Raw genomic sequence first — 20,370 nt, 5'->3', positions numbered from 1 at the left:
TAAGAGTGTATTTTCAAAAACATACACAGCAAGGCAACTGCAGTGTAAAAAGCTCCACTTTCTCATCAGCAGCACACGTTTACTGCAACTGGAAGAAGGTAACAGATACCTTTAGCTCTGATGAGATAGTTTAGCACATCTCTTCACTGCTTATCCCATTTGCTGTAGCTACCAACCAGCATGCCAATTATCGTACTTCTGATATAAGCAATTTTCTACTACAGGCAATCTGGACAGGTCCTGGTAGCTAATTTCACTAACTAGCTGAGATTCACTGCTTCCACAACTTCTAGTCACTGCTAAGATGGGATGCATTTTAAAGTGACCTTGAAATAAGATTTTTTGCTCCTCACAAATTCTCAGAATAATCCAGTAATTCTCTGCTCGAACCGCCAGACACAGTCACTGTCTTATACACCAAGTTGTGTATCAAAAAACATCCACTTAAAAACCATCTATTTTGCAACCCAAAGCATTACTGGCACTTCAGGAAGCAGCAATTCTACTATCTCAAAGGCCTCATCTTTTGTACCAAGGCAATCTTAATGGCAGGAAAAAGCTAGTTCAAATTCCCTCGAGCATAGCATACAGGCAAAACTTTCATTTTTACATCTTTCATTGCCTCTGTCTGCAACAGATACATATCTTGCATAATCTTCAGAAAGCTTCACTATTTAATTATTTTTGTATTTTCTACGGTTGTTTTCAGACTATATTGAGGTGTTGATCATATACAGGTTCATGTGTCACTCTCATGGAGGCACTCTGCTGGGTTTCAGTTCAGTGAAGTTTCAAGACATTCAAAATGTTTTCTGTTTCAGTAGTTCTTTCTGTCGAGTATTCAGATTAATTCTTCTCATATGAACGTGTATGCAAAAGCTGGTCATGATCTATGTCCAGATTATTATCTGATGGGGTGGAATGTTTCCAGTCTTGCCCTTTGAAACGGTAAGGCAGGGAAGGGCAGGTGGTTAGACTGTGCTGTCTTGCGGTGGTTCCCCTGTCTTTTATAGGCATCTCTAGTATGATTTCTGTGGATTGAAATGGATCAAGGTGGCAAATAATTCCTTAACATTGCTGCTGCATGTGGTACAAATTGGAGTCTGTTTTTTGCCTTCTAAGTCTCCTAAAACCTCTGTAGTGATGCAGACACAGTGACACTGAGGAGCTGCAGGCTCTCCCCATCACATAAACGAAAACAACACCAGGATGCTCTTCTCCACTCCTGTCAGTAAGCTCACCCCTAAATGGGAACAGGATGGTGTGAAGCCAAGGCCAATTTTAAAGTGGAAAACTCAGTCCTAGATATTTGTCTCTAATGATATCCTGGCACTTTTCACAAAAGAAGGATAAGTAAAATAAATGGACTGATAGTAAAAGCAGCCTTAAAACGGCAAGCGAAACTTAATATCTGCAAAAAAAGGTTTTATCTCTCTGATGTGTTCACAGACTATGATGATACACACACTACAAAAGAGAGTGAAGTAGGTGAAGTTGTTATTCCCAGTATCTCTGTAAAAGCTGATTGAGATCCTGCAGAACAGAGGATGCTATCTAAAACTGATGAATTATGATATGAAGTGTTAAGTAAGGCTTAAATATTGTGCGATACTAATATTGGGATACAAAGAATGGTGGATAGATTAGTCAGTATGCAACCCCAAAATTGCTAAACTTGAGGGGTAGTATGTTATCCTAAAAACTGTAAATCTGGCACAGAATTTCTTACATTATGCTGTCTGGATGGAAAAAAAAAGGGGTGTTAAAAGTATTGAAAACTGAATTTCTATTATAAATTATGCTGCTTAGGTTAGTTCATTAGCTTAGTATCTAGACTAGATTCATTCGGATGTGAAGACTTTTCTGTTGTGTCGGAAATTTTTAGTGGCTTTATAAGCAAAAGCATTACAATTGAAAGTTCAATGTATTTCATTAACTGTCCTTATTTTATGCATGAAAATGAAGAAGAAGAGTTCTTGAATATTTTGATAGGGTTTTCTTTTTTACCTACCTACAATTGTAATAACAGACTTCAGATACTGTAAAAGACATGTACAAAAAGGGAGTAATCTGTTCCCTGTGTTCATGATTGATTGATAGGAAAAGAATAATATAGGTGCATATTCAGGATGAATATTATGAAGAAAACTTTCTCCTGCTTGTGGTAGTGAAAAACAGGCCACCTGCAGAGACTGTGGAGTCGATAGCATTGGAGGTTTTTTTAAAAAGGTTTCTTAAACTGGGCTATAGCCCCTGAAGAAGGGAAAGGTAAAAAGGAGGTCACAAAATGCTCATGATGGCTGGGAACAGTTAACGGCCTTTAATTTCTGGCAGCTATTCAATCTCTCAACACTGGGGGAATAGATTTTTACACCTACAGCCAGGAGTTAGAAATGGAACTAAGTTGCCGTCAGCAATTAGAGATGTTTGGCTGTTCCCTGTTAATATAAATTCTTGTCAACAGGAATTACAACTGCCTGTCACCAAGTTAGGGGAGTTGCAGAGAAGCAAAAGGATCAGGAGGTTATTGCACAACAGAAAAATTATTCCAAAAGTCAGTCAAGTTTGCAAAAAAAACCCGTGAGTAATAGTGGGTTAGACAAGTTTCTGTCAGGAATGATAAATGTTTGATCCTGCTCTAGTCAGGGGAAGAGGCTCAGTAGCTGATCTTTGGGGGTCCCTTCTAACAGTTATGTCTCTACTGTTGTAATTCTGGATTTTGCCTATGAAACATGAGGTTGGACACATGAAGTCTATCCACAATTGAAGCTTTATCCTCAGAAAAGGCATTTTTCTTGTCCCCGCCACACATCTCTTCATCACGCTTTCACACCAGACCTGCAGCATATGGGGTGCAAAGGTGGACCTCGCTGGCCGCAGCCTGCCTGCCTCGCGTCTCCCATCCAACAGCCACTCAGTCAGCAGGTCAACAGCCCTTATGTGGGATTGTAGACTTGCACAGCAGCTCTGCCCACAGCTTCTCATCGCCTCCTTGCTCAACAGAGCAGGGAACGTCACCCTAAAGCTAATGCTGCTCTAATCTTGAGTACAGTGCCAGCCTTTAACTCATTCCTTCTAGTGTTGGTTTGTTTGTTTAATTACTTTTTTAATTAAAGTAAAATTATCACATGACACGGCATGATGTGAAAGGTGGAGGAAATTCAACCCATTTACTCAAGCAGGTATCTCCTGTCAGGGCACTGCTGGTTCCAGGGGTTCCCCATGGTGGGAGGCAGGGCCTGGCAGCCTGGGCCTGTCCCACCATCCCAGCCAGCGGGAAGGATGGGGAAACAGGCCCAGGCTGCCAGGCCCTGCCCTGGGAGGGATGGGCCAAGGCCAGGCCGGAATGTCAGCCCATGGGTTGACATCAGGATCAGGCCCAGTGAGGAGAACCAGGGTCAGACACGGCCCCGGGATGGCCGGGCAAGGCCTCCCCATGGTGTGGTCTGGGGGCCTCTCCCCACAGACACAAGAGGAAGGGGCCACCCTTGGCTACACTGGCTCTGTCTTGTCCCAGAGCCCCATTGCCAGATCCCCAGGATGGGAGGTTGTGCTCCAGGCCCTTACATCTCTTCACTTTTTATCAGGGTTGGGTTTACTACAGCATCCTCTAGATTTAAGCTATCGCTTCATGCATGACTGAGGGCTGTGCAGTAGGTAGATCTGAACATGCCAGCTTTATGTGCATCAAAACATGCCAAATTGTGCAAAGAAACTTCTGCCCAGGCTAATTTATTCAGTGCCTTTCAAGTAACAGTACTTATTTGAGGTCGTCTGCCTCTGGCTGTCCCATGGGTCTGTACAGCTTCTAACTCAATACTTTATGTAGTAGGTTAAAAAAATGCTTCTTTATAATAAGAAATATTCAGAGACTATAGTAATCCAGAAGGCAATTGTTTAAGCCACTTACACCAAGAGAAGCCAAGGAGATAGCTAATGTATGTTATATTGTGACAGAAGATTACTTATTTGTCATCAGAGAGGTATTGAGGTATCCTAAATCTTTATGTGGCTCACTGGTGAAGAAAGCACTCCTCCAATGTGCATCAGATTTTAAATTTAACATAGTAGATACTGAAACCAGAACTAAAGAATGGGATTGTTGATAATGTGTTATACTCGGTGTCTTCATTTGGCTCAATAGTGATTTGAATGTATGTTTTTATTTTTGTTTTTAGTAGCTAAGGATGTCAACATTTTTTTTGATGAGTTAGAAGGTGTGAACAGCCCTTCCAAAGATGATGACTCCCTGCTTCACCACGGTAATTTGACCAGTACTTCTGATGATGCCAGCAGGTTGGAAGTTGTGGGAGAGGTAAGAACACACAGAATTATTAATGTAATAATAATTCATGCCCATTATAAAGAGGGAATAAATGTAGTTTGATTTAAAATCTCATTCTGTGCAAGACAACTGGTATCTGACCTTTGCCATGGGGACTGTTTTTCCATTCTAAGATTATAATGCTGAAATATAAAATATCTCAAGTGAAAAGGAGGTTTTATTGATTTCATGCACCCCCATTGTAAAGTCTATACAGGTCTTTGTTGTCTGCTTGTTTTCTGAAGCAACCAAGTCTAATGCTTCACCACTTCAGAAAATAATGGAAAAGTTTTCTTTATATTAAACCTTTGGGGAGAAAGGAGGGAGGAGGAGAATTTAACATAAATCTCTCATGAGAAGCATCGGGTATCAGGTACGGGCCACATTCCCTTTCAGCGAAGAACAAGTAACCTGATGGTGCATAATGGTGATTCAGACAACATGCCAAGGAGGAGTCATTTGGCACATAGTCCCTTTCAAATTATATCTTAAGGCAGGCAAAGCATCATGGACCCAAGTATGAAAATTTGGGCCTAAATTCCTTTTTGTGTCTTCTGTGCAGGAAGGAATGTGATACCCTTTAACTTTGCCTCCAAGTGCCCTACAACCCATGGATGTTAGGGCTATCTCCTCGGGGAGTGAGGAGACCAGGGACTTGACTCCTTTCCCCCACCTCAGGAGTGTAGCTGCATCCAGACTACTTACTGGAGTGGTCTAATGTTACCTGCAAGCTGTGCCGGAGGATTTTTTGGCAGAAGGCTGACTGGCACAGAGCAGAACTGGCAGGGACCATACTAACAATTACAAAGCATGGAAAACCATAGGATATTGCTGAAGCCCATGCCTTGACCCTGTTTTGTTTACTAGTTTAGATAAATTTTAGAAGATATAATTACAGATGATGACTTTTTCAGGAGCTAGAGTGTTTTGTGGTGCAAGTTCTTTTGTGAAACACTGCTGAGGAGAGAGTTAGAGATTTTCCTTGTGCTAGAAATTCAGCCCATAGAGAGCTGCACTCCTGGAATGTTTAGATAATTAAAGCAACAAAATTCAGGGCACCCAGAGACATGTTTGACCTTGCTTACAATTTCATCTTCCCCTTTACGTGTTGGTCTTCCCCAGCTTACCATGCAACTTACAAAGGGCCCTCTTTGCCTGCTTGCACTGTAATAAGTTAACCTGACATGATATTCCTGTGTTGCATGTTGGGTTCATGTACCATATGGTCTCTGACAAAAGGGCATGGGTGAAAGGCACATGATCTTTGCATGTTAAAGAGGAAAAGTGAACAGAAAATGGTCAGAAGGACAGAGCAACATATGCTACTGTTACAGGAAAACCTTTTTTTCCCGTTCAATGTATTCTTTGTTGTTTTTCAAAGGGAAAGGGAAAATGTCTGAGGAATATTTTCCTAGTTGAACAGATTATCTTTTTTTTTTTTTTTCCATATAACCATAACTGAGGAAAATAGCAATGTAGGTCATGTATATATATAAGAGGAAAAAAACCCAGAAAATTGAAAGTCTTAATGGGAGCTGAGGGATGCTGTAGCCTACAAAAAAAGTTTCAAGGTACTTGGCCACTGCTTAATTTCAGAAGGAAAAGATACACTGTTTAGATGTTCTATGGTTTGTATGGATAAATATGGGAGATCAACTACACAGTGGTGGGGTGAACTCTGAAGGTTCAAGCTTCCTTTCTGTCTTTCAGTTCAGTTTAGTAGGTAAGAGAGCCTGTTGATCCCGCTTAATGCCATCAGGACAGGAGATCTGGCCCCAGTGAAAGTCCCTCTGACTGTATTGATGTTTGTTTGGTTTAGTTTTAAAGCTAACATTGCAGCCAAATAATTTAATATTGTTTCTGTCTAAATTCATTAAAATGAATTTTATTCATTAAATTCATTAAAATGAATTTACAATCAAAAATATTTACAAGGACATAGCAAAGGTTTCTTACCACTTTTGTGTAGCTGACAAGTTGAAATATTGTTTGTTTCAACTGTTAGTTGTTTGTGCTCAACCAGAATATCCAATGAAGACTTTATGGATGGAGCTTTATCAACAGTTCCTTAACAGATGTAGAGCCTGACTGGGATTAAGCTTGTCTTTTGGCTAGAGATGTTTTTTTTTCTTTATGTTTCATTCAAACACAGCTACAGTCTGAGCAAATTAAAAATCACATTTCCCTTTGTGTGTATTGGTCAAAATACTTTTTACGTATGCCGATATAACAATTAAGTATACGCTTTACAATTTAAATCCAGTGACATATTATCACTAAAATATTGTATTACTTCCACTGAAATTTCATTTTCTGTGAATTGAAGAAGCAGCAGAAAGAATGTAAAAATTAAAGGGTTTAGGAGCTGTACTCTAGTTATGCATCTGTTCTGCCTTTCTATGGAGTAATAAATTAGTCTTCTTTATCCAAACAAGGAAGAATGATGGAGCTGGGACAAAATTTGACTTCTACTTAAATGAGCTTACATGGCCCATTCTTGGCATTCCAGCTAATGTAGTTTTGAAATTAAAATTGTAAGAGTCACTCCTACAGTCTTCACTTTAAGCATCAAACTCTGTTGTTATTTGGGGGCAGTGTTATTAGCATTGCACTGAATAGTTTGTTTCAACAATCGGTTTTATAAATTGGAACTTGCACTGAAGACTGTGGCAGAAAAAAGGTATTCACATTGAAAAATAAGACTTCTGATGTTCTTTATGGCACTTATGATAGCTTGTGCAATTTCAGCTCAGTTTTCTGGTGTGTATTTACCAGATTACAAGTTAACTACATAATTTTTTTCCACCAAGTCCCGGTCTTCTTCAGTGATGAGGATGGATATGGAAACAGATTATCTAAGCTTTCAGAGAAAACTACCAATCTGTTACTTCCTAAGTTTTGAGCACTTGATTTTGCAGCCTAGATAATTTCATTATTAGCAAAGTTCCGTGTAATTAAATATATTATGGTGTCAAGAAGAATATACCAACCAGTGAAGACACATGGAAAAATCAAGTCGCAGCTTCCACAAAATTATAATCTAAAAGGGCAAAAGGATATTAAGAAAAAAGAACACACAGAGAAAATGTACTCATTCCTTGATTAGAGCTGTGGCTTAAAAACTGGGTGGTTCTGGGTTCCTCTTTTTCTGCATAAGTTACCACTGTTAGTAGTGCAGGTATTAGCCCCCTCCACCCACTGTGAAGTCACGTATAGGGGACTCTTAATTTCAAGTAGCCACAAACAACAGGAAAAGACAATCTCTTCAGAATTCAAAGGTCCTACCTTCATTGAGCATCCATACTGATAATAACCAGCTACCAAAATAACTAGGAATTAAGGAAGAATCTAATCTGTCATTAAATTAGTGAACATTGGAGTCCCTTCTGATTTATTTTTTTAAAGACCTGCAGGTAAAGTTTCAAATTTCCTGGACTTCCCTAACTGCACTTTTGTTTAAATGTTCCATTTAAATGTTCCATCCTAGCTGTTAGGATTACGAATCCTCTGGTTTTGGATAGTGAAACATTTGGGGTAAGCCCTTTAATCTAAAGCTCTCCTAGCATGTATGTGTTCGAGCCATATGCCTATGAATGTTGATGGCTCCCAATTGTGGGTCTGAGAATATGAAAACTAGTGCATTCCTTGGAAAAGAATTCCCAATTATACAACTTTAGATATGCATATTGCAAATAAAGCTGCAAAGATAGCCAAAAAAGCTTAACTTCTTGCTAGAGTGAAGTCTTCCCTGTTCTTCCATTTTCTTCCGGCATCCTTCTTCAGATGAAGGAATGGAGATTTGACATACGTGACTAGACCACTTTCCCACCAAAAACTGCAGTCAGACCTGGTTCTAGGTTTGTTTTTTTTTTTTTAATCAGTTTAGGAAAATGGAATTTTGAAGTCATAACACAGGGAAAGGAGATGCAATGTCTGGAGACGGGTCAGCGATGCTCAAGGTAGGAGAAAAGTCTCTGTCTAGAATAGTGTAAGCCTGGAATACTGTGGACAATGCAAAAGCCCTGCAGCTGCTATTTCCTGACGCTGCTGGGCCAGCCTGACTGGCTATCACGTTAGAACCTCAGAGTTCTTGTAAATCCAGACTCAATCTATAAAGCTGCCTTACAGGGTATACAGAGGGCAACAGAAGGGTTCCTTCTCAGAGGCCATCCCAGTCTAGTAGTTTCTCGGTCTGGATTTGACATACTGTGTTCCTAAAATGAAAAGGACCTCCAAATACAGATGAGTCCAAGCTGCCTTTCTGAGCGAAAAATGGCAGTACTATAGTTGGAAGTGTTTGACAACCCCAAGAGAAAGTAGTTGTCTCAGGAAGTCATATTTATAGGGAAAGAAGTCCTACAAGTCAAATAACTTAGCTAAATCTCATAGACACTCCTTAATGTAATGTTCTACATGCACTGATGAGTCAGTGTAGGGCAAACAAATTTTCTTCAGAGAAAGATGAAACATAGCAAGTATAAAGGGCAAATTTATTTTTCCAGCATGCAGAGAAAGACACATTCCTTGTGGTACACTCTGGATGGGCCTGTGCTTTTTAATTCAGATCAGGAGTGTACATTTGAAGTGAATCTCTCAATTGCCCCACCCATGCTTTTTTTGCATTCCAGTGCAGTGTTGGATTTCAAATCTGGATTACTTCTGGATGCAAATAAGTTGTGAGATGTACTCTAGTCAGTCTCCTGGACCAGACTAGAGCGGGTCCAAAGTAAGCCCTCAAGCCTAAATAGCGTGGACAGCAGGTCCTCAGCACAGATTGTTTTGCTCTACAGATTCTTTCCTATTACACCACTTTATTTGCTAAAATACACAGTGACTCTGGGACCTACAGAACAGGAAGGATGGCTCAGCAGAAGGCTTAGAAATCAGAATAGGACCACTAAACTCACCCACTGCCTCTAAATCTCCTACTGCACCCTTCCTTTATTTAAATAACCTTAAATACCCTTTGGGGTTTTTTTTACATCTTCTCAAAATAGATATTTTATGGAAAAAAATAAACTGTGCTTCCTGAGCTGTTTTCATATTTAATGCTCTGTGAAAAATACTTCTGATATCCTGATAATATCATTTGTCAGCATGATATGCAGTATAGATATAAATGGTTTGTTACTGTTATTTCCTTAGGGCTTAAATCTTTTTTCTTGCCTTCTTTTTCAGCTCAAAGAACTGTTCTACTATATCAAGTCTGCATTAAGCTGTGTCAGGAGTCAGGCACTGTAATAAAAGAATCTTAGAAAAATTCCCCTTTCTGCCTTCAGTAAACTGGATGTACCAAGGGGATGGGACATTTGGGATGCTTTCATTGGTTTTTCCATTTAATCAAAAAGTCTACTGAGACTCAGGAAGATAGCTTACACTAAACTCTTTGAATGGGAATATTCTTTTTTTTTTTTTGCAAGAATCTTTTGTCCTATTACTATGTTCACTTTTTGCAATTTAAATTAAGATGCAGTTCTCCTATGGAGAAAGTAGTTTGAAAATTCCCTACTGTTCCCAGATGTGAAAGGCAAAATATTCTTTTTTTTTTCAGAGATTTGATCATATGTTATAGAGCATGGCTATTTCTGGAAGGAATCATTGGGCAAATTCTGGAAAAACAGAGAGGAATTAGCCTAACCCTCCCTTCAGCTTGGAGCTGGACTGATTTTGAGGTCCCTGAAGGCCCCTGCCCATTATACTGCCCTGACAGAGTGCTGTTTGTTCCCATATATCATTCACAGTGTACATTTCTTGTACGAAACACTCCAGCCCACAAACTGCCACACAATTTCAACTTGTTTGAAAGCAAAAGCTTAACCCCTGGGCAGGACTTGTATTATGTGGAAGTAGTGTTAAATTGTGAGGAGGATCTTTAGAGAGTTTCACCTCATGAATTTCTGAAAAAAGACCAGCATTTTGGTCTTTTAAATCTCAGGAGAGGGTCCTGCTTGACCTCTTATTAACAGTGAAACCAAGTTGTTTCTGTCAGAGCAAACATTTGAACAGGCATGTTCTTTGCAGGAAATAGCCAAGAAACAGTATTTATTGTGTTTATGTACTGCTAGACCAAACACCAGGAATTATTTTCAAATAAATCCAATGGGCTTCCTCAGATGTTCCTTAAGCCAAGAATACTCTGTAGTTAGTCTGATGAGGTAGGTACAGGACCTTCATATCCTGTCTGTGTCCTGTGAGGCAGAGGTACTATAGTCATCACAAAGCAATGAGAATCTCTGTGCCAGGTCTTAGTGTTTCTCACCACAGTAAATGTTCATGCCATTTCTTATTCTTCTCACATGTACACAGACATTCTACCATACTAAGTTCTTAGTTTTAACTTTATGCTTCAGTAACACTATTCTCTGCTTTATTTTATATGTACCAAGTTATTCCTAATTTTCTGGAGGGTGGTGGGGGAGGAAAGTTGGCTTGCGTTCTCTATTCTGTCCTATCCCATGCCTGTATGACAAAACATCTGCCTAACAAGACCTCCTGCTTTTGAAATGGGGAAGTCTGTACTACTTTCAGATGACCTCAGAGGCACTGAATGTAAAACACCTAAAAAATTGAACTGCTTGTTCTGATTCCTTATCTTTCCTGTTGAGTATTACTGAAAACTGCTGATGCAAACAGCAATGCAGCAATTACCAAGGCAAATTAACATTACTGAAATGTTTGACTTTCTCTTTACAGGAAGTACCTGATAAGAACAAAGCCAATGGACTATATTTTAGAGATGGGAAATGCCGGATTGACTACATCCTGGTATATAGAAAATCGAATCCGCAGACAGAAAAGAGGGAAGTATTTGAGAGAAATATCAGAGCAGAAGGTCTTCAAATGGAAAAAGAGGTAAGAGAGCTTTCTTGAAAAAAACTCCTAACATTTAAAGCTGTGTAGAATCTGAGGGTATGAGTTTTGTTTACCCTGAAACCTCTTTACTCTGCTGTAGCAGTGGAAAAATGCTTTTAAGCATGCCTAAATATAGGCTATTTGTTGCCAGAGCAGTGGGAAAGCATAGCCTAAAGGAAAATCAGACACATGAATTGAAGGCCAAAACAGGCCATTACAGTCATCTTTTTCAACCTTATGCACAAGTAGGCCACAGAATTTCATCCACTGTGCTGTGCAATAGAGAAAACAAGTGCTGGGTTTGGATGGCCTAAATTCTACAGAGCGCAATCCACATTTCTGCACCTACGTTTCCTTTAACTACCTGCTCCACTCTTTGCTGTGGCTCTTGGTACTCTTTCCAGAGACCTAACGAGACCCCTGCCTTCCTTTTCCTGTCAGCTTAGGCACAGGGACTTGAGTGGTATTTTAGTAGTTTGAAGACAGCCTAAAATCTCTCCTTCTGTCTTAATCCTAAACATTGAAATAATTGGACAGTACATATGAATTGTTTATATCAATGTATTTCCAACACAATGTCCTAAAACAGTAAATCTTTTCCGGAGAAGAGTGTAAAAATGAATGTAAACTGTCTAAAAATCTATTGATCAGGAGCAGGGCTTAAAGAGACCATCTGTCTTTTGCCTAGGCTATGTTCCTTCTTAAACTTTCATAAGTGTGCTTAAACAGGGCTTAAGTGTCACTTCTGTGCAGAATAGATATTGCTGAATATTTAGCTTTACTTGTGCTTGATCGACTCCCACTCATGGTAATACGCGTTGTCATGCTGCCACTGATGAAAACAGCAGAGGAATTTTCAGGGTACAGGCTTTGGTCAATTATGTAGGTGCTGGACATTATCTCCCTTTCTTTCACTGAATTCCTGGTACATGTATAGATATTTTGTCTATGTACTAGAAAGGCACGCTTCTTTGGAGAACACCGGGGAAGGAAAAAATGGAAGCTGTTTCTCTCCAGAATAATGAAAATATTTCCTTTCTTTAATTGTTTTTGCATGAACATGGTTACCCGTGAATATAAGTTTATAAGAACATATCACTGGTTACATCAACCAGTTACCATAAACTATTCTTTCAAAAAACCTGGAAGTTAGCATCTTTAGTGCTGCAGTAGTTGATGGATGTTTTCAATGGCAGCCATTGTTCATTTATGACATTTCCTGTAAACATACCACTGTCTGTAGGAGTTGTAACCCAACATCCAAGAACACGAGAGTGTTGCTGCAGCTGTTCAGCTTCATATCCTAGCATTCTGCCCCACTTCTACCAGGAGAGATGCTGAAGAAGTCTCTGAAGTCTGGGCAGTGCAGAAAATGAACGTGGAATGAATCCTCCCTATTGATAAATCTGCCCAATGGTCTTGAACCAATCTTTTCCTACTTCGCGATTTTTGCAGATTTATTACTGTGCTAAGGTCAGCAGTGAAAGCTATGAAATCACTTTATATTTTAAGTATTATGAAACTTATTGCAACATTCTGCACAAAAAACTTTTTCAAATTAATGATTTAAGTGCCTACTATGGAGTTTTCTTGTGGCTTTCAAGCCCATTTACTTGGACTTCGCTGCCTAGGCTGCATGAGTGTTCTGCCCGTTTGATTAGTCATTTCAGTTTCTATTATGCTACTGACATGCAGTTTTATTTCTTATTAATCTCATTTGGCCTTGATGTGACTTCTTGCCAGCATCAGTAATTGTACATTTTCTAAACTCAGAATGATCAAAATGAGGTTGTGTTACATGACTCAGGCTAATGTTTTAAAATCTAGGGTAGGAATCTTTTTTAACAGAGGACTCTGACCTAAAATTAAACCCTAGCATGTATATTTTATGGCCACGTTAGTTTCCAAGTTGAATTATAATCCTGAAGGAAATAAGTACATTCTTGGTACGCTCCCTCCCCGCAGAGTAACAACTGTGCTGCATAACACTTAGGTTTAAACTAAGTGGTGTGATCGGTTAATGCCTAGATTATTTCTCATTATTTTTACTTCTCCTTCTGGTGAGACTACGCATCATTCTGAGTTTCAGTTCTGGGAGATTTTAACAGCAGGTCTGTTTTCTGATTTTTCATACATAACACATTGCTTCCACTGGGAAAAGTTTGCTCCTGGAGAAAACCAGAGAATTGTCTGTGGCTTTGGCCACAGAACTTATACAGAGGCAACAGGCTGTTACCGCTGGACTGAAAGAAACTTTTTACCTGCCATGAATTTTGTGTGGTTGTTAGTTCATTCTCCTTTGACTACTGGCTGTTCATATATTGACATTTGATTGTGTTAGTCCTGTCTTTTTAACGTGAAATCAGTGGCAGAGAGGAAAACTTACAGAGCTGTTCACACTGCAGTTTCAAAACCAGATTCCTCAGTAACACTGCAGAGAAAGAAAAATGCACTGTAGGGGCTCGTTGACAATTGTAGCACAGCAAAATACCCAGGAAATTGTGGGTGCAAGGAGCAAAGTGTTCACTTAACAGCAGGAAATGGGAAAGTGAATCTGAAATTAATTAAGAAATGTTGAGATAACTTCCGGCACAATGTCAAGATCGTGTAGCTGAGAAAGGTCTGAACAGGTATATGTTTCTGACTCTAGAAAAAAGTAATAACATTTTGCAGATATTCCCCAATGAATTCACACTCACATTCTTCAGCTATACCACACCACTCTCCCATGGAAGTGCTGCCAGGTTTGGTGCTCTGTATATGCAGTAGCAAACAATGAGGGGATCCCAGACCAAGGAACAGATCATTGAATTAGTGAAGGCATGGAAAACAGAGCTCTAAGAGTGAATGCTAATCAAGTGGAACAGCATAAATTATTTTCTGACCCTTCTCCCTGCTTTTCAGTGTATATTGGGTCTGGATAGGATGACTGTGTTGTCCCAGTCCAGCATGGATCACATCCAACACATATGATCATATGCATAGAAGCTCTAGGTAAGTTAATTGAAAATATAGGTCACTCCAGGAAAAGAGACTGTATTTTCTTTTCAGCCAGATATAAAATTTCCTATATTGATTTATCCTTTTTTACAGTGTCTCACAAGTGAGATAAATAACTATGATATCCTGGCTCTGGAATTCTTGATGACCCTACTGTTTTCAGTTTTTAATACTCTTTGAGACACACGTATATTGGGTAAAATGGAGAGGACAGTCTCCAAATGGAGCAAGTTCTTATCAGAGATGAGGTACCAATAGCATTGCCGGTTTGTAGGTACTGATACCCTCTGTGAATATTACACAAGACTCACACCGTCCAGAGTTGACTGGCAAATGGTTAACAGGAGACAGGGTACTGCTGCCCACATTCTGAGGGTATGTTTCATATTTATCCGATCAGCCCATTGACTCTCAGAAAAAAGTAACTTAGGATCACTTTTATGTAAAGAGAAAATACAGATAGTGTCTGTCATTCCAAATATAGTGTTCATCCCTCTGGGACAGTAAAAACCCAGCATTTTTCTGGAAAACCTGTCTTTTCAAGAGAGAATGAAGAGTCAGAATTACATTGGGCCCATGGTATTTTTCACAAGAACGAAGATTTATAAATTCAACCTCTTGGCCAAAATCCAGCTAAATTCCCTTATCTGAAATTATTTCTGCAGCTTCAACTAATGTATTTTAATCCCTATCCTAAATGGCCAGGTAGAACTAAGTTGCTGTAAACAGTAACTATGCTGTGCTGGTATGTGGATACAGTATTACATACATCTTTCAGTAAGGTACTTTAAATTATACTACACTAATAGAGCATGTATAGAGGTAGCCAGCATGGAGCAGCTAACATACATAACTTGTTCACTTTCAACCTATTTAAGCTGGACTGTAATGCAATGCAAATGCAGGATAGAGGTAAGGTAGTTCAAAGAAATCTATGCTGGATGAACAAACGCAGACCACCCTTGGATTTCTACTTTGTAAAAGAGAAGGAAGTCATCTTAGAGTTAAGTAAATACCGTATATCCAAAATGAATCTGATGTTGGGTAGGATCAGGTCGTGTAGCCCTAGGAAAAGACTACGTTTAGTTTGAACTTGGCATATTTTTGGGGTTTTTTTGTTTGTTTGTTTCTCATGACTGCACTAAACTAATTCATACAGAGTAGTTCTACTACTAAATGTACTTCGTACATTTTGCTTAATGATTGTGTCCGAAGTTTTTCATTTATAATTTGTAAGTTGATTTGATACAGTTTCTTTGAAAAGGCATTTGACATGTCAGTAGAAATGGATAGATGGAAATGTAGTAAAGGGGAACTAATCACATAAGTAGCGAAAGTAGTATTCAGGCTCTTTGGTTTTTATATTTTGCATATTTATGTATACTAGTGTTTCAGTACAAAAGCAATGAACTGCTTTAAAGCAATAGCATTCCTGCCTTAAAAAGCAGGTCTCCTCACAGCTACTGGATGCGGAATATGTTTCAGGAACTAGTTTCAGATATCTTACAAAAAGCAGTCAATCCATTTGGGCTTCTGACCACACATTGGTCTTTGCATCTCCCAAATGAAAGATGTTAGCATAGTGTACTGGTCCAGTTTTCAGGAACAATCCAAATTGTGTGTTTTTTGTGTTACATGCCCAATTAAAAATTTAAACATTGCCACCATAAGTGTCAAGCTGTCACCAGGGCATCTCTAATTGCATTCACTCCCTGCCTCAAGCAGCAGCTGACATTTCTGGGGCAACATCTGGCAGCCGATATGCAGCTGGTGTGTACAATAGGCAGCAGAAATATACAATAGGTGTTCTCTGGTGAAAACCCAAAAAGACAGGGAAGAAAAGCACACTATAAGCTTCACTTTTGTTGTATGAATAAATATCTACTAGCAGGTATAATCTGAGTCTGAAAGTTACGTTAATCTGAGTCTGAAAGTTATGTTTTGAGATGTTTTTCAGTAGTTGATGCAATATAGTTACAGGATACTATGACTTTCATGACTTTTCAAGTTTGCAAACAGATGTAGATAGGTTCATGGTGAGGTAGCAGGAGTTCTATGAAGCAGTTTCTCTTAATGGAGATGTAACTTTGCGCTGATGGGGCAGGACTTTAGAGGCTAGAAACGTGTATCAGTAAGAGACATATTTAGCAGCAACTTGGAGCCTGGTTTAAAATGATGAATGTTGAGAGAAATTACAGATGACAGAAAGAGCACACAATATAGTATCTCCGTGACTCTTGGTTCATCCCTAAGTGTAAAACCAAAATAGACTGCTGACCGTGTCAAAGTGAGGGAAAAGTTAGAAATAATGAATATGAAAAAACAAGAACTTCAAAGACTAGAACTTTAAATATAGTTGTGCTCAGAAAGTGGTGATGTGAAAAAGAGATGTTATAATCAACAGCTCTTCCTCCTGAGCATAGTCAAATATTTTCATCTGTGTCAGAAATGACACCTACTACTTTTTGTTGTTGTTGTTAGTACTGCAGAGCCAAAACACTTACGTGAGACTGATCTGCTTTTTTCTGGTTTGTGCGTCATTGCCGCAATTGTTCATGAGAGTCCTGTTACATAAACGTTATTGCTGATTGTGATTCATGGGCAGAAAAGAATCAAGCTGACTTCCAGACCCCAAGTGGCATTTGCAGATCTGAGTGAGGAAAGGTGTTTTATAAACTTAGCTTATGTAATTTGGTTGTCTGAGAAGCAGTGCACAATAAAATCTCTGTGCCTTTGGAGTGACTCTAAGTTTCTTTTTTGGTTATGACTTCAGTTTATTCAGTTATTGAAAGAACAATAACTTGTTTGTAACTTATTGCTGTTATAGGTGTTAATTTAATCAACCAGGCATACAGTTTATAACGGTGTGCTCAGCCTATGGCCCAATAACTATTTGCAGCTTGCCGGGAGACTTTGTGTGGCGGTCAGGAGCAGGCTGCAGGTCAGCTGGGGAATCTTTTCCTGGCTGCTATTTTCCTTTGGTGCTCATATCCCTTCCCTGTCAAGTTCAGCTTACTCTGCACATACCAAAACCCACTATCCACTAGAGAAAAGGGTGGCAAGGGAAAGCTTCCACCACCAAAATTGCATCTGCTGTCCTCTGAGCTTTTTTTACATACCTGTGTGCATGCACTGTGTGACAGTATATGCCCTGCTGCTAGGAAGCACAAGGACAACTGTGCATGTGATGATCATCCATACTGTGCAGGCATGGTAGATCAGGCCACATGGAGGGTGTCACCTATGGCTAAAAGACTTCCCTTTAAGACAAACTATATAGCTCCCCACCTAGAAAAATTAGGGGCTGCTGACCTAATGAGCCTCTTAATTTCAACACCGTTCACATCTTCCTTTTCTGTTCTATAATGATGTGTGAATGCTTTAATTGCAGTGGGGCAGATTGATGGCTGTCACCTTATCATTTAAGTCAACAGCTCAGTGACAGTTTATGCTAGCTGGGGGATTTGTCTTTTACACGTTAATACGTTTTAAATTACATCATTTTGTATTTGTTACAATTTACACATCCTGTCTTTCCTTGCTGATTTAATTTTAAACCATACTAAAGGACATTTTCAAGAAGAAATGAAATCAAATTCTTTCCTGTTCTTTTTTCATTTTTAATAGTGATGGAGGACCCTCTAGTTACTGTCAGTATCTCCAGTCATCACACACTTACCCACGTACATGCTTGGACACATATACACATATGCGCTCATGTATACACGCAGCAGAAGCAAGGATGGCCAATATCTATCTCAAGGTAATGAAAAATACTATGTAGATGTTCCAGCCCCTTGACATAAGGGAGGGAACTTTGTTTTCATGCTAGAGCTGCAATAAGTAAAATAGTAAGACGTGAGTAACAGTGGCATGCATTTCCCCGTGTTTGAATAACTGGCGTTTGGACAAAACTAGGCCTTCTTCGTCTTTGGAGAAGATCACATGTAGTTCAATGTTAATCTACTACTGTAACTAATATCAAGCATTCAGTAGCTTTCATGCAGTCTACTAAGTTGTTTCAGTCTCTCACTTTTCTCATCATATTCAATATTTAAATATCTACAGCTAATGAACTTACTTATAGTACAAATTATGCAGCCTGCAGGATCTGTGGTTTCACGACCAGCATAATATCCCATTATTAGCAGATGCAGTTTGTTATTTAATGTTTAAGCACTGTGTCTGATTGCATCCACAAATCACAGATGGAGACATACAAGTGACATAAACTATGCCTGCAAAAAGGGAACCAGACTGAAATGCAAGCCCACCACATGCATTATAAGTGAAAGTGCTTCCAGCTATTTAATTTAAAACATTGGGCTGTTCATTTCATCCAAATTCAGCCAGAGCAAGTTAAAAACAGACTGGTCTTCTGAAGATTTATGTTAGTTCATTATCTAATGCAAATAGCAAGTGGAGTCTCTTTTTGGCAGTGTTTTACAGAAAAATGTATAGGTACGAACAGAACAATGTCCTTTTCCAGACAGTGCTCTGTACCAGAAAGCATCGTCACTAAACAGTGGAGGAGTTTCCAGCTACCTGGGCTTCTGAGGGAAAATGTTTTAGCTTTCAGATACTATGTCTGTAGTACACTGTGCAGCACAGTGGCAATTTGGAAGAGAAATTTGAGGAGGTACATGGAAGTCTGGATGGATAGAGTCTGAACTCAAATTTCAGTGTGCAGTTTTTAGAAGTAACATTCTTGATTGTCTGAGGGAGCCTAGCAATGAACAAGTTTCTGAGTTGAAAAATTCCAGCCTTTAACAGGACTTTGTAAAGCTACTAGACTAAGAAACTGTTGCTGAAAAATCAATCTACATTTGAAAAAAGTATGGCTTTTTCAAGGAGTATGAAGGTAATACAGAAAATACGTAGATAACTGAAAAAGGATAAAAAGGCCTCTGAGATACTTCTTTTCCTTCAGGAATGTTGAGTAGGATTTTTTTGTCAGAGAGTTTCCTGTCTTCAGTCTTCACAAATCAGAATGTCAAAAACCTTTTGAAGGACACCAGGTTCCTGGAAAAAAAACAGACAGGCGATAGATTAAAAAAACCAATGAAGGTTACGTATGAGATGTCCCCTATATGTCAAGTCACCTTTCCCTTTACAATAATTGGTCTTAAACTGCAGTTATTTTTGAGATTATGTTTGCCTGCCAGTGGCATCAGGAACAAGCGTAATCCATAAGAGTACTATCACTTAATGCACAGGGAGAGTTTTCATTGCCCAAAGGTATCATGACTGGTCTGCTGCAACACTCCCTGATAGTACTGGCTTACTGAGCAGAAATCTAGAGCTGTCTGTAGGGAACAGAAAGACAGAGTATATAGAAATGCCAGCAGTACGTTTTACATTCTCATTTCGTGTCGATGATTTTGGTATTGAACTTGTTTTGAAAAGATGGCATTGTATTTGCAGCATTACTCTTCTGAACAAATAGTAATGATTTCAAGTGGCCACAGTGCCTTCTTGGTCTAGGGGACATTTGCGTCTTCCCCTGCATCATGAAGTGACGTGGGGCGGCCCTCCCTGGAAGTAGTCCCAGGAGGGAAGCATGAATCTGGAAAGGACAATTCCATTTCTCACCTGCTTTTGGCACAAGAGGGCCTCTCATCAGCGAATTACTTTGTTATACCAGGTTAATTTGGTCATGGAGTGAGTGGAGCACTGGCGCTGTGGGCCTTGGATTAACTGTATTTTAATTTGTGCCTCACAAAATAGAGCTAGTCAAATTACCTCAGTACTCAGACTTTATTGAAAAAGACGTTTGAGTTTATGGCTCTCTGGGCCCAAATTAAATCCAGCATTATCCACTGCATATTTACGTATTTGTTTCTTGCTGCTTCAGAGTGGTAATGAAGTGATGTTGTAAATGAAGTTTAATAAAGCCTGACCTGAGGGAAAAAATGTTCCTGAGATAGCCACATCGACTGAAACCTCTGACAGCCATTTAATCACGTCCCCCTGTTTAAAGTTTTATCTTGTTTACAAAACTCTGTTCTGTGCACAAATATCTTTCATATTCTTATATGAAAGTTTTTAAAACAATCTCTAAAAGTGCCTTGTAGGCAAAGCAGTGTAAAGACCCATTTCTTTCCTCTTGGAGGTTTTCATGGTACAGTACTTACTACTTTTCTTAGATACAGCTTGCTGTTGTTTCTGTTAATAGACTCAAATAGATCTTTCCA

At 39.2% G+C, this 20,370-nt stretch overlaps 1 protein-coding gene across 1 annotated transcript in view; it reads left to right on the top strand.

The window, feature by feature from the left end:
* The window catches only part of ANO4 (anoctamin 4), a gene marked incomplete at both ends in the record, with an annotated part of 130,238 nt that overhangs the window by 22,582 nt on the left and 87,286 nt on the right, over window positions 1-20,370 (top strand). The window contains 2 exons of the mRNA XM_082309716.1: window positions 4,179-4,315; window positions 11,018-11,176. Coding sequence (XP_082165842.1) covers window positions 4,179-4,315; window positions 11,018-11,176 — 296 coding nt within the window. The remainder of the gene's footprint in view (window positions 1-4,178; window positions 4,316-11,017; window positions 11,177-20,370) is intronic.

This window comes from Platalea leucorodia, assembly GCF_965183815.1.
Source record: "Platalea leucorodia genome assembly, chromosome: 4".
Lineage (NCBI taxonomy): Eukaryota > Metazoa > Chordata > Aves > Pelecaniformes > Threskiornithidae > Platalea > Platalea leucorodia.
This window is presented reverse-complemented; position numbering and strand designations above follow the sequence as displayed.